We start from the raw sequence: 15,170 nt of genomic DNA, 5'->3' as shown, positions 1-15,170 counted from the left end.
TTCACACAGTAGCTGAGTATTTCTGCTTTGAAACTGTAGGTTTCCAAAACCAATTTAGACAGACAGGATTTCATACATAAGGAACCAATCCTTCAACTCTGGGGTGGGGCTTACCAGCTGCAGGTAAGTAAACGGTGAAGGCATCTGTAGAGATAGAAGCAAAGACTAATTGCATATTCATAGATCCCAGTATGCTGAATGAAGGGACAATAAGTGGTTACCTCTAAGACACTATAAAAGCCATGGGGGAATTTTATTGTGGAAATATACATCATTAACTCTGAGCAGAGAGGACTTCTTGAGGGTTTAATCAATGGCCATCATTCTCACCCCTTTAAGGGATGTCACCAGCAGGGCTCTGTATGAATATAATTGTAATAAAATAATTGTATGATATAAACACTTAACCTTTTACAGACAAACAACATTAAATCTGCACCATGTAATCTTACATGAACTATGTACTTGCATGAAAAGTGTAAGAATGGTGTAACATGGGGTTGTGCTGTGTTGTTTTCTCAAGCAGATTTGTCTGCTGATCGCAAGCATGTCTATGTTGAAGGAGTTTTAGGTCAGAATAATCATTGAAGATAACTTTATCAGAATTTGATTATGAAAATGTCTTCTAAGCAGGTCTCCTATTGCTTGCGAGTTCTCTGCCTAACTTGTAGTCGTGACTGATACCGCTCCATATTCAGTGATATTTCTCTCTTTCCTTCCACTAACTTTTAAAGCTGTGTGCCATGTCCCCTCAGGTTAGCAGCCCATGGAGCCAGAACCACATCTTTGAGCCTCTGTGAACAGAAAGACATCTTGTGTGTAAAATCTGGCAAATCTGACTGGACAACTCTGATTGAATGACTATTTCAGGCTTTACAGGGTGACTCGCAGCAGCAGGACACTGTTGTTGCAGAGATTGCAGCTTTAAAATCTATGCACTAACTCATTTTAGACCCGCCTATATTGCTTTGATGGGCGTGTAGGTAGCCAATGAGAGCGCGGCTCCTCTTACTTTCTGACCAACGAGAGCGCTGGGTTAGGTTGAGCCGAGATACAGTGACAGCTCATGACGGCGGTAAATAAAAGCCGCACAGTTTTTTAAAAAGCAGGGGGAAATCTAGAAAATATACAAGTAACAATGGATTTAATTGATTTTTAGAGGTTTTAAATTTGTACTTTTATCGATGAGTATGGGAAAAGTTTCCCTGTGTTTTTAAACCGGGCATATGCTGTTTTTATAATCGGATTTGTTCTTTTTTTGTTTAAAAAATTTAAACAAAAGTTAATCCGGTGAAAGCATGATTTCGTTCCAAACTTAAGAGCCTGAATAATCCGAAAGGGATGTGGATATTGCCTTCGTTGTGTTTCTGTATCAGTGGGAGAAGTTTATATTTTGTAAGTGCTGCTTGTTGTGTGTATGGGAAACCCTTTGTTCTGATGGCGAGCTTTAGCTCTTAGCTCGAAATTAACCGGCTTCAGCACGTCAAATTTCTTCGTTCCTAAAGATTTGGTCATTTTAATCCGGGACCTTGGCTCACCCATGGGTAATAAAATATACTGACACATTTTCTGGGTTGTTTTGTTGCGTTATTCGAGCTTAAAGGTGGATTAATCGCTGTTTTTATAGAGTCAGCGCGTGAAGAGAAGGAAAGTGCCGGAGAGATACCGTTCTATACACGTTGACGTGTTTTTAACCAGATATTGTAATGTTTTTACCATTATTTTCACATTTATTGTGGGTTATTTACGATGTGGAATCTATTAATCCATGTCTCCCAACATGTTGTAATACAAAGTGCTGCGTTAGCTTCTTTTTTCATGTGGTATTCCTTCGAATTTTCCGTTCCACCTTAAATGGGGCAGCAGTTACATGCTGATGCTCGAAGCACTACCATGAAACTGCTGCAACATTTAAGGAGGAACGGAAAATTCCACAAAAGTAGCTTCAGAACAACGAGCTGTCTCGTTGTCTTTAACGAAAATAAGAACCACATCCATTTTTTTACACTTCCCGTTATTCTTTAATAACGGGATCCTAAATGTTTATCTCATGGTAATTTTTATATTTAACTGTTTTTTTTCCGCAAAAACCGTTGCCCACTTTTGAGAGCTAACAATACAACCATGAACACGCTTCATGTTTTGTGTTTTTTTTTTAACTAAATATCTGAAATTTCATCGTTTAAACTGTATATTTCTAATTAACGATAGGCAAATAATACTTCTACAATTAGCATGTCATCACATAGTCAATCTAGTTAGCAAGAATGACAGCTAACATGCAAAACAACCTAACAGTATGTTTATTAGAACTTTTTCTGAGTAAACAGTGGGTTGCCTAAAAATAAAAAAATGGGCAGATAATTTGATCCCAAATAAGGCTCCAATCAACGGAAAGCTGAAGGGCAATCCTAATGGATAAGTTTAAGGTTTGGCTTAAGTTATCCAGCTTTGCTGAGAACTTACTTTCTGAGGTTTAAACTAACTTGCCCAAACAATTCAGGTCTTAAGCCTGTTTAAGTGAGGTTTGTAAAATCTGAATTTAGAATTCTTCACAAATTCAAGTTAATGTGAGACACAGAATTTAAATATAAAATAAATCTGTTACATGAACCCCTTTAAATCTTGATTTAAGATAAATTTCTGCACTCTGATATAAGCCAGCTGTTTGACCTGGATGAGCTGTTACTGTGATGGTTTATAATCTTTAGACTTGTGTTTTTATGATGGATTACCAGAACATATACATTTCTTCCTTTTCTGTCACAGTGTAGCATGAGGCCTATGCTGTTGACCTGAAGTGGATCTTGAAGTTTTTCAATTTAAAGGCTGTGATGCTCCACAAACATCCACTGAAGCATTTATGAGACTGCTTTCAGAGTAAGTCGACAAAATCCAATCACATTAGAATCACCAGTTCACTGTGTGTCTAATCAGGAGGCAGAGATCCTGACAGAGGGAATGTAGATGATATATGAAGTATATACCATATAGGTGCACTTTGTAGATTTATAGTTACCGTCTGAACCTTATCTACTCGTTCAGTAATGTGAAAGAAGACCAGAATGCTACACTCCTTCTTTCAGGAGTTGAAACTTCATGAGCTCTTTCACACACAAATCTTATCTCCATAATTCACCTTATGTTGATTTTAGAAATGAGGCCACACATGGCAAAGAAATTCTTCTGAAGTTTGTTTTAAACGTCTAGTTACAGACAGACAGTTGGTTAGTCAGCTTGTTTGTGTCCAGAGACAACTGTGGTTGATGGAGTGAGTTAAAATCCAACATTCATTCATTTTGTGTAAAAGATTAATTCTATTTAGGGTTGGCAGTGAATCTTGAATCTACCCAGAATCACTGAACCTAAGGAAGGAACACACCCTGTACAGGGCTCAGTTCCATCGCTGCAAAAATTCAACATTGCTCTACATATCTCTACTACTATTCCAGGCGCCGGGGATGGCTGTCTGTTGCTCTAGGCCAGTGTTCACAGCCCCTAGCACACAACTGAGCTTAATTAATGTCACATTATTCATAACTTTATAAAATACATTCTAAATGTATAATAGAATTTCTCTGACTGTGCTGTGTCCAGGTGGTGGGTCGTTATGGCTGAGTGGCGTGGCTCCTGACTCTGATAGCACAGAGCACATGTGCGTTGGGCAGCGATGGAGCGCTGCAAGCATGTGGTCCGTCTGCGTGTGGGCACTGACCACTCCATCCTGAACCCGCAGAAGTGGCACTGCATGGACTGCGGCACGGCCGAGTCCGTGTGGGCGTGTCTAAAGTGTTCCCATGTGGCGTGCGGACACTACATGGAGGAGCACTTCCTGCGGCACTTCCAGAAGACGCAGCACCCTTTGGCCATGGAGGTTCGCGAGCTGGATGTATTCTGCTTCGCCTGCGGAGATTATGTCCTCAATGATAACGCAGAGGGAGACCTCAAGCTCCTTCGAGGGGCACTGTCCACTGTACGGAGCCCTGGACAGCGTTCCCTCCGCTCCTCCTCCTCGTCGTCCTCCTCAGGAGAGAGTTGCTTCTCTTTCTCCTCTCCTCACTTTCCTCCTTTCCTCTCTTTTCCTTCTTCACTCCGTGTCGGAAATGAAGGTTTTGGATCGCAGGTGGCTCTGTGGCACAGGCGCAGAGCCGTGATCTCTGCAGCTTTTCGACGCTGGAGGAACCAGCAACTGGAAGAACAGAGGAAACGTGAGGAAAAGGTGGAGCAGGAGCGAGAGGAGCTGAGGAAGCAGCGGAGGGAGGTGAAGAAGAGGCTGATGGAGGAGCAGGCCAGTGTGCCACCAAGGTGTAGTACATGCTATTAATAGAGTCTGATATGGGACGTTACTGAGAAAATTGTGTGATGTAGAGTTGTGGTAGCTATTTTCAGGATCAGGACCAAAAGTGACAAAGCAGCTAGAATTGTATGGACTCAGGAAGTCTAGAAAAACAGAACTCCTCCACTCTACAGAGACTACAGACAGCAGGAAATTCATGGCAAGAGATTTCCTCAGACATTGATTTGGATGTCATAGAGTGTATGAAGATATAGAAGAAAATATGTGCCAGTGTTTTATTTGTTTTTTTCCCAGCATCGTAAACTACTTTCTGTCACAAAAAACAATCAAGGCTTTTTTTGAGTGCAGAAACTGTCATTTGTAAATGACCTACATTGTTCATTACATAGGGTGGAGGAAGATACTTAAGATTCAGCCCTTGTTTGGGCAGAGTCTTTGCAGAACAGTGAATACAGCAGTGCATAATGGCGAAGGAGAATGGCACAGGCTACGGCAGCTTATGTCCCACTTTAGTCTTGATCTCTCCATACAAGAATTAACTTGCTAGTCATGATGCAAGAGCTGTATCTAACTAGAAAACTAATCCTCTCTTTCCAGGAAAAGTGCTCGGTTGCTAACACAAGCTCCTCGTCCCACCTTGGCCCTGATCCCACGGAAGTTCCGAGACCCCCCAGAGAGGCCACCACCACATCCTCATCTTCCTCCACATCACCCTCAGAAACGACAGTTGCAGCATCCCTTGCAGCCTCTGTCCAACAAGCCTGGGAAACCGGTCCGGAACCACGGCAGTGGGCCGAGGCTCCGCAGGTGCTACGTGTCGTCATCTGCAGTGCGGCGGCGGCGGTTAGCTCCAGGTGTGACAGGTCTACGGAACCTGGGGAACACCTGCTACATGAACTCCATCCTCCAGGTCCTCAGTCATCTGCAGAAATTCCGGGAGTGCTTCCTCACGCTGGACCTGTGTGAGACAGAGGAGCTGCTGGCCAAAAGTAACCGCCCCCAGGGGGTCATGGCTGGAGGAGGGACCCTTGGGCCCCTGGGCAAACAGAACCATGGCCCCTCAGAACTGGTGCAGCCCAAAGAGCCGCGGTGCTCCTCCCGCCAGCAGGTGTCGCTCTGCCATGAACTGCACACACTGTTTCGCGTGATGTGGTCTGGCCGCTGGACCCTGGTCTCACCCTTTGCCATGCTGCACTCCGTCTGGAACCTCATCCCGGCGTTCCGCGGGTATGACCAACAGGATGCTCAGGAGTTCCTCTGTGAGCTCCTCGACAAAGTGCAGCAGGAGCTGGAGTCGGATGGCAGCCGGAAACGGCGCATCTTCATCCCCATTACCCAGAGGAAACTCTCCAAACAGGTGCTCAAGGTGCTCAACACCATCTTCCATGGACAGCTGCTCAGCCAGGTAAGGCTCACTTGTGGGGTTCAGGACTGAACAATGAAATGGACTTAATTAATGTCCATCGGTTTTTATCTTGGAGTGTGGTCTTGTTCTTCTTTTCAAAGCCTTTTTCTGTTTTAAGTCTAGGATTAGGATAAATCCCAGATCTGTGGAACATGCCATATTGTCAGCATAAACTCCACTATAGGCTTGTAGACACAAACTTCACCAGCAACTCTTCAAAAAGGCTTTAAGCCATGGTCACATTGGGCTTTTCTCTGCAAATTTTTGCCTGCAAATTTCTGTTCATTTCAATGAGATTCACAGTGGCAGGTGAATTTTGCGAATAAATGCAAAGCCTTCTTACACAAAGTACGATTTTAACGAATGAAAAAACACATGCATATTAATGGTGTCTTTCACACCAACGCTGCATCAGATTTTGTTCTATTTTCTGCATTTTGGACGAAAACTGCAGACCTACCTTGAAAATCACTGCTTGAAAACCACAAGCAGTGTACACAAGATGCAATATTAGACACACCAGATTAACTCATATGTATCTTTTAAAGAAGAAGCAGCCCCATATAGTGCAACATTCCATAATCAGCTTACGATAAAACATGAACAAATTTCCTTACAAAAAACTTAAAGAACAGTAACTGACTACTAAACATCAGCAGTTAAAGAAAATATCCCTGCTAATGAATGGAACAACATGCAGAATCAGAGCCACAACTCCCCCAGTTACCTTCGGACACAGTGCTGAACTCTCCCTATTGTTCTGTAGACTGGGGGGTATTCAGTGTGTGTCGTTTAGTTGCAGTGCTTAAAGTAAAACGATAAATCCGTTATCACTTCTACTCCATCCATCCATCCATTATCTGTAACCGCTTATCCAATTTAAGGTCGCGGGGGGTCCAGAGACTACCTGGAATCATCGGGCGCAAGGCGGGAATACACCCTGGAGGGGATGCCAGTCCTTCACAGGGCAACACAGACACACACACATTCACTCACACCTACGGACACTTTCGAGTCGCCAATCCACCTGCAACGTGTGTTTTTGGACTGTGGGAGCACCCGGAGGAAACCCACGCGGACACGGGGAGAACACACCAACTCCTCACAGACAGTCACCCGGAGCTGAAATCGAACCTACAACCTCCAGGCCCCTGGAGCTGTGTGACTGCGACACTACCTGCTGCACCACCGTGATTTCAGAGTTGAGACAAAACATACGTTGGACTTGGTGTGACGGTTTAAAAATTGCATCCCCTTATTTATTTATTTTTAAATGCAAAATCATATTCCGAGTAAATAGTTCTTTAGACTGAAGTTTAAGGTTTGCAATTTTGAACTTTGGCCAATAGCGCCACTACTCTGTCTTTGTCTTCTGATGTGCTCCATACTGTCTTTGCTCTTTCTGAGACACACAAGGCAGGGCTGACTGCTATAGTTTCAAATCTGGAGATATTATGCAACTCTTTTGGTGTGGATTACAAAATACAACACATGAAAAAGTAACGGTAAAAGTAACTTCTGTTTGTGTCTGCTGCTGCTACTATACCAGCACTCTTCTAAACCAAAATGGAGAACTGCTTTTAGCGCAGGTAGCCATAGCCATGGTGCGAGGGGAAGCGAAATGCAAATACCCTGTGTGACTAGGGCTTTAATCAGAAGTGTGCTCCTCTTCACTGCAGTAACAGTCTCAACTCTTTTGGGAAGGCTTTTCACAATGTGGGATTTGCAGTGATTATTTGATGGCATGGAATTACAAGAGCAAGGGTTATAAGATAAGTGAGGTCTGCAACTAATGGTGGATGTCTAGTTCTGCACTCAAGCTTGTCTCAAAGGTATTCAGTTGAGCTGAGAACTACTGCTGGAGGGCTTTGTACAGCTCTAACCCATGCTTGGCATTTAGCACAGCGAGCCCAGGCTCTTGCGCAGATGCTTTCAGCACATCTCATTGTGTTTCATTTATTTCTGTAGAGATTTTACACATTGTGTCCATCAGTTGTGCACCAGTTAAAAGAGCAGGAGTAAACACAGGTTTGAACTGTGAGGTTTAGGAGCTCAAATCATTTCACAGAGGGGTTCTGAGCAGAATAAAGCCATGTAAGAGCTTGTGGTGGTATTGAAGAAGGTCTGTCTGACAGCAGTGTGTTTTTTCTAAAACAGAAACTAGTTGTGGTGCTTTTTCAGACGTTGCTGGTGTTGCACAGAAAATCTGCAGGGTTTCCAAAATTGCTGCACCCTTTGCATCCGGTATGGATCTGTGCAGTTTTGTAACAAAGGGCTGTGATTATAAACCAGTATGAAACTGCAGTATTTGTAGATTTTAGTCAGAAAGAATGTGAAATATGAATCAAGTTGATCCTGAAGCAATACGTTATATTTTTTGACTTATGTATGACGAAATTTGAGTGAGCTGGCCAATCAGATCATACAAAAACCAAATACATCTCTGCAGTGCTTTATCGTGTGTGTTATAGGTGACGTGTCTGTCATGTAAGCACAAGTCAAACACAGTGGAGCCATTCTGGGATCTGTCTCTGGAGTTTCCCGAGCGTTATCACAGTCTGGGGAAGACAAGCTCGTGCCAAAGGAGCTGCTCCCTCACTGAGATGCTCGCCAAGTTCACAGAGACCGAGGCACTGGAAGGTTGCATCTACGCCTGCAACTACTGCAACAGTGAGAACAAACACACACACACTGAGATGCTCACTCACAAAATTCACTGAGAAATGTCTTGTAGTTTGACTGTTATTTAATTTTTTTTTTGTGTGTATGTTTATTAGGAAAAAGGCGTAAGTCATCCCATAAGCCGCTGGCGTTGTCCGAGGCGTGTAAACAGCTGCTGATCTACCGTTTACCTCAGGTGCTGCGGCTCCACCTTAAACGCTTCCGGTACGTTACTTTAAACACAGGGCATGTGTTCCCATACACCAAATAGTTTAAATCATACAAGTAGCTTAGAGAACATTAAAGTAGTAGGTCGTGTCTTGGCTCCTCATTACTGGAGAGGTGTCCTTGTCCTTTCTAAACCGCTGTGTTAAGTCTATTCCCTTGTACATGCTCTGTTCTGTTGAAGCTGGTCGGGTCGGAACCACAGGGAGAAGATTGGAGTTCACGTGGCGTTTGATCAAGTTCTGGACATGGCGCCGTATTGTTGCTCAGACTCTCACTCCTCGCCACAGCGGCAGGCCTACACCTACGACCTCTCCGCCGTGGTGATGCATCATGGGAAAGGATTCGGCTCAGGACACTACACCGCCTACTGCTACAACACGGAGGGAGGTGAGTGGCTGGCCGGACAGTGGGTGGCTAAAGGGTTCTGATACAGTTTTACCAGTAAAAAAACACACACACACACACATATATATTCAGAAAGGTCAGTACCAGCAAATTTTAAGTAAAATCAGGCAAATAATTTTAAAATAATGTGTTTACTCTCAGAATTAGATGAGAAATATTTTAAAAAGGAACACTACGCAATATTTTTACCATTACAGCTTCAAAATAATTGTAATGCTTTACTGACCTGTAATAAGGAGAATAGAGGCACTGTCATTGCCAAACTGCACTATGTAACCTTTGAAGGAGGGTAGGAAACCAAAACCCCTGCCTTTCCTTGATCATTGCTTACAGTAGTGTTGAGTAAATAAAAATTACTAAGGGGTACCCCAGGAGCAAAAAATAATGTGTTCAAGTTCGTCAGGAAGTTTAAGTCGATGATGAGGGTCTTGGCTTTGAAGACAAAAGACTGTTTTTTTTTTTTGGTTACATGTGAAAGAAAAGCCAGTGGGTTCATGTGTAATTTTTGTCAAAAAAAGCAGCACTGAAGGAGAGGAAGATCCTCAAAAATAAACAGGTTTGTCCAGTGAGATGAAACAGAGCTGGAGAGTGGGACAGAGGCGAGTGTGTGGTGAGGGGACGGGTCACTAAATAGAAAGCTTTGGATGTTTGTGAAGGAGAACTTCATGTCCAAATTAAAATAAGATAATTCAAAGTTTTACAACAGCAAAGTACTCAGTACTCAGAGGTAACAAAAGAAAAACTTAGTAATTACTATAAACAAGTAATACAAATCTAAAAATATAGTAAAACATGTGGGAGATATCAAAAACTCTGAAGAATATTTGCAGCTAAATGTTTTTGTACATGGAATATTAGAGATGAGATATGGCACAAAGGTGGATTAAAATATTGCACATTGTATAGTATCAAATATTACACAGTATTAAAGGGACACTAGGTAACATTGGGGTTTTTGCTCCTGGGGCACCCCCTAGTGTGATTTATTTTTACAGTAGTCTATTGAAATTTGTGGGGAGGAGGAGAGAAGGGGGTTGGTTTCCTACTCTGCTTCAGAAATTACATAGTGCAGTTTTGAGGTTCCTTTCTCTTCATTATAAGATGAACGATTTTCAAGCAGCAATTTTAAGATAAAAATTATGTAAGTTACATAATGTTCCATTAAATATTGCGCGCGCACACACACACACACACACACACATATATATATATATATACACACACACACACACACACACACACAGAGGGGCTGGACAATTGGACCAGCCTGGTGGCCAGTCTTCATTAATTGCATACCAGAGTTCAAAGATTAATTGTGGAGGCAAGAGGAAGCTGTCTGAAAGGGATGTTCAAGTGCTAACCCGGATTGTATCCAAAAAACATAACCACGGCTGCCCAAATCACGGCAGAATTAAATGTGCACCTCAACTCTCCTGTTTCCACCAGAACTGTTCGTTGGGAGCGGATCTCCACAGGGTCAATATAGTCAAACATTTGGTCACTCATGCCAATGCCAAACGTCAGTTTCAATGGTGCAAGGAGCACAAGTCTTGGGCTGTGGACAATGTGAAACATGTATTGTTCGCTGATGACTGTTGCATGCCCAGAGTGAAGCATGGGGGTTGATCAATGATGGTTTGGGCTGCCATATCATTCAAACATTGTATCCTGAAGGCAGTGCCGTGTATCAGGATGACAATACACCAATACACACAGCAAGACTGGTGAAAGACTGGTTTGATGAACATGAAAGTGAAGTTGAACATCTTCCATGGCCTGCACAGTCACCAGATCTAAATATTATTGAGCACTTTGGGGTGTTTTGGAGGAGCGAGTCAGGAAACGCTTTCCTCCACCAGCATCACGTCGTGACCTGGCCACTATCCTGCAAGAAGAATGGCTTAAAATCCCTCTGATCACTGTGCAGGACTTGTATATGTCATTCCCAAGACGAATTGACGCTGTATTGGCCGCAAAAGAAGCCCTACACCATACTAATAAATTATTGTGGTCTAAAACAAGGTGTTTCAGTTTCATTGTCCAACCCCTCTCTCTCTGTGTATATAATATAATATAAAATCATCTGATTGACGTCCAGATCTGTAAAAAGCGTTTAAATCCTATTTGTTATTTATACACTGTTCTATATGTATGTGTGTGTTTTGCAGGTTTCTGGGTCCACTGTAACGACTCAGAGATGAACGTGTGTAGCGTGGAGGAGGTTTGCAGCACTCAGGCTTACATCCTGTTCTACACACAGAGGTCATCATAACAGACTAAACACACAGACACAGCTGTGTGCTTAGACCCAATTTCTACTTGCCCAGACACTCTCTCACTCACTCTCTCTCTCTCTCTCTCTCTCTCTCTCTCTCTCTCTCTCTCACACACACAAACTGGCGTGTTTGAGACAGATACAGGCTCACTTAGGCTGGACCTAACAACCCAAACATGCTTAGACCAGGTTTTGGGCTCCATTTTATAAAACCCAGAACTCTAAAAGCCTCCTGACATTGGTTTAGGACACAGCTTTGATTTCCCAACACAGGTGTGTTCATAGGTGTATTTCTCTACTGAGGTATTTTTAATCCAAGCCTAACTGAGCTTTTAGGCTGGGTTTATCACTCAGATCCACAGCTGCAGGGCTGTCATGATCCATCACATTACTAATCGGGTTTCTACAGATTGTTCTGATGAAGAATAATTTTTGAAAATATGAGAACACACTTTTGAGAATTAAAAGGAGCAGGCCGTCCTTTTCACCAAGAGAAAGACTGATTTTATTATTTTTGATTGTTTTCTATATAAACAATCTAGAAAATGCTCTGTTGTCCCTGACTAAACCAGTTTACACTCCAAGGAGCAGGTCCCTCACACCGGGGTGGCCTTTTAAAAAACATGTTTAAGTAGGCCTCTAGGTATAACAGCTATTTTATAATATGAAGCAGAATCTGTGGAGAAAATGTCTGACGGCTTCAGGTTTAACTGAATGTAAAAATTAAATGGAAAAACTGATTGATTGTAATTGATTAATCATGTGAGCCCTGTTGCAACTGCATTTCAGAGGTTTTTTATATTCACTCTCAAAGAATGAGCAAGAGAGGGGAAAAGAAGAGAGTGAGACAGGGCTGGATGAAGTGAGAGAGTGGTCTGAACCCAGGGCATTTTTAGGCTCTCTGGGCCTGACCTGCAGGAACTCGTTCGTTCTCTCATCCATTAAACTCTTTGGGTGCTATGTTGATGAATAAAAAACAAATGAGGGGTGGAAATCTCTGACCCCACAATGATTGACATCCAGGCTCCGCCCACAAGTGAGCGCTTTCATAGCTGCTGGACAAACTTCACAAAGCCCAGGTACGAATCCTGTTCAGCGTAAACTTGTGATGGGGGACGTGTCTGAATCACCAGTGCAGTCTCATCAGCTTCACTTCTACATGAGAAATGTTTTTAACATCAGAATGTAATTTAGGAGGTTTAAAAGGAATGGAGGGTTAGCGTCAGGTGTCTGGTGTAAAACTTGTGCCAAACGACCTCTGGGGGAAAAGAGGAGAGTGGAACAACCACAGTAGAAATGTATGGGAGGGTAAAAAGAGGGAGTACAACCTCAGTCCAGTCTGAGAGAAATAGGACTTTCCATCAGAAAAAAGCACTTTTAACGGCATTAACTGACCAGTCTAAAGTTCTCCGAGCTGACGGTGGAACTGTAGGATCCTGAAACAGTTGTAGCTTCCAGACAAGACAAATTGTTCTGTTTGAAAAGTAGCTATGAAAAAAATCTCATTTTTGGACGGAGCTGGATGATTCAGTTTATCTCCTGTTTATGAACAGTTCAGGGCTTTTCTTTTGATACATTTCAGAATTAGCATTAGTATTAGTCCACCCCTCTGTTCAGTGATGGTTAAGCAGGCTTAGAGAAACGTTTTCTGTAAAAAACTGGAGGATTTTCCGGCACTGTGGATCCCGAGAGGTGGGAAATGTTTAGCGCCTTTAAAACAACACAGACAGCAATATGCCATCGTCCACTTTACTACAGGAAAAGAAACACTCCAAATCAGGAATTCCTCAGCTTTGTGATAAGGGTCTGTCTTTTTCTACTGAACTGATGTTCCGAATGTGGACAGTGAATTCTTGCGACAGGGAAACAGTACTGTGCTCAAAATCAAACCAACAAAAATAAAATGAGTGGGGAGGGTTAGGATAGAAACCCGTCTCTACCAGGTACAGAGGGACAATGTGGATGTTTTTCTGATTATGGAATTAAAATTAACACTGTTGAAACATGGCTTTAGTATGAGAAATAATCTACTCTTTATCACATCACAACAATTATAGAGCTTTGACTTAGTCCTGGATCTAAAGTAGACATCAGGCGCGTACGGGGGATTCTGGGCCTATGCTGTTCCTTTCAGTGGGAGATACAAGCTCCTCTTACACTGCTGTTGTACCCTGTGGTGTACAATATTCTCCTATTTCCAGATTGTGTTTGTATGTTCATTTTCTGAATCTTCTGAAGTCCGCAGTTTCAAAGAAGCTGAATACACTGTTTACCACACGGTGAGAAAGCAGAGGTTTTTCTACAATTAACTCACTTTTTATCAGAGGAGAATCCAGTGTAGACCCAGAGTCCCTTTTGTGGACATGAGTGACCCCTTCAGGCATCATCCTGGGGCGATGATTTATTGCCAAGTCGCATTTTTTTATGTGTTACTGCCATAAACAGAGAAATGATTGTTTATTTCTGTTCCAGGAAGAAATGGGTTTCATAGGGTAGGGAAAAAATCATTTACACTAGTCATTAATGACTGAACAATCTACTGACGCTGAATGTCTTTTGTGTGCGTGTGTCCGTCCTGAGGTGACCCCTGATCCCATGACTTTCTGTTCTGTATTTGTGAGAGCACCTGTTATCAACTTTATTGATGGCGTAAATTTGGCCTGATGATAGTGATTAAAGATGTACAACATGATTCTGCCTCAGTTTTAAGATGTTTTTACCAAGTTAAACCTGAAATAGTGCACTATGTAGTGAACAGGGGAGTTTTAAACATAATAATGAACTACATAAATATGATTTAAAATGAACTGGTGCAGTGTCTGTTATTCGGGGTGTTTATGGTGATTAGCTCCAGAAAAAGAACTAAAGTGATATTTTTAGATTTACACTGAGCCTCATATGTTCAGATGAGGGTAATTACACAAATCACCAGCAGAGGTCAGAATGAACCCCCCTTCAATTCAGAGCTCATCGTTTACTGACATCAACATTTAACCCAGGGCCAGTTTCAACCGTATACAAGATAAAAATAAATCAGTAACCCAGCAGTGACCACATGATAGATATTGCATCTCTCTCTCTCTCTCTCTCTCTCTCTCTCTCTCTCTCTAATTCTCTCTCTCACACACACATATATAGGGTGTATTACTCAGTGTGTGGGTCATTGACTAATCTTGATGCGATTCTGTTGAAATGACACACGCTCCAGAAGCACTGCTTTAGTTCATCTGAGGTCATTCTTCACAGGCCTGAATCAACAACTGTTTTAATTATTAGCCTGAAAGAGGTCATTTCCTCCAGTTTCTCAGTGTTAGCTCTGTTTCACCTATTTTAATGTTCATTTTTTTACTAAAGATCGCAGGAGATGTAGAATTAGAATGCTTTGTAGTTCCTAAGTGAAGCTGGTTGACCTCATCATACACTTTGGCCCCCTAATGGACCGGCATAAGAATGCAGCCATTTTCATATTCATCTGGATGGAGATATTTCCAAAAATATTTTCAAAAATATCCGGATCCCTGTGGACGGGGCCTAACCCCAGTTGGACACTGCAGAGTGGCTTGTCGGTGGTTTGAGCCTGAATACGGGTGGGTAGAATGTAAGAGTAATAATCCCGGTGCAGATTAGCGGTAGAGTGGAGTGGAGTGGTGTTACTGTGGTCTAATCTGGACCAGGCCGAGAACCAGAGCGGCAGCTGGCCACTCGTACATGTGTCACTTATCGCCCAGGCCGCGGCAAAATGACCCAAGGATTACTGGACCACCAGATCAGCTGGGAGAGCTGTTGGAGACCCAAAGTGGATTCATCAGAACTGATCCTGCATAATCCAGCGCTTGATTGAATGGAATGTCTTGTGTGTCCTCCTGATTGGCTGGATGAGGATCATAAGTCTCATTGAT

General features: G+C 42.6%; 1 protein-coding gene across 3 annotated transcripts; it reads left to right on the top strand.

Annotated features, from left to right (window-relative positions):
* Positions 1-1,080: 1,080 nt before the first annotated feature.
* On the top strand, positions 1,081-13,990 carry usp49 (ubiquitin specific peptidase 49). 3 transcript variants are annotated; one of them, XM_066672435.1, is made up of 8 exons: positions 1,081-1,395; positions 2,770-2,880; positions 3,598-4,305; positions 4,895-5,702; positions 8,174-8,372; positions 8,480-8,588; positions 8,773-8,978; positions 11,165-13,990. In XM_066672435.1, exons 3-8 carry the CDS (start codon positions 3,671-3,673, stop codon positions 11,266-11,268), a joined length of 2,061 nt encoding a protein of 686 aa, XP_066528532.1. In that variant the 5' UTR covers positions 1,081-1,395; positions 2,770-2,880; positions 3,598-3,670; the 3' UTR covers positions 11,269-13,990. The 3 variants fall into 3 exon arrangements, with proteins under 3 accessions (XP_066528532.1, XP_066528533.1, XP_066528534.1); XM_066672436.1 differs by having other exon boundaries at positions 1,081-1,544; XM_066672437.1 differs by lacking the exon at positions 1,081-1,395 and adding an exon at positions 1,659-1,703.
* Positions 13,991-15,170: the final 1,180 nt, after the last annotated feature.

Source organism: Hoplias malabaricus, chromosome 5, assembly GCF_029633855.1.
Source record: "Hoplias malabaricus isolate fHopMal1 chromosome 5, fHopMal1.hap1, whole genome shotgun sequence".
NCBI classification, from domain to species: Eukaryota; Metazoa; Chordata; class Actinopteri; order Characiformes; family Erythrinidae; genus Hoplias; species Hoplias malabaricus.
The sequence above is the reverse complement of the archived record's forward strand: the minus strand, read 5'-3'. Positions and strand labels throughout refer to the sequence as shown.

Coding starts and splice junctions, on each gene's coding strand:
- usp49 (XM_066672435.1), top strand. CDS start 3,671: ATGGAGCGCTGCAAGCATGTGGTCCGTCTGCGTGTGGGCACTGACCAC. Junction 4,306..4,894: donor CAGGCCAGTGTGCCACCAAG/GTGTAGTACATG, acceptor CTCTCTTTCCAG/GAAAAGTGCTCGGTTGCTAA. Junction 8,373..8,479: donor CGCCTGCAACTACTGCAACA/GTGAGAACAAAC, acceptor TATGTTTATTAG/GAAAAAGGCGTAAGTCATCC.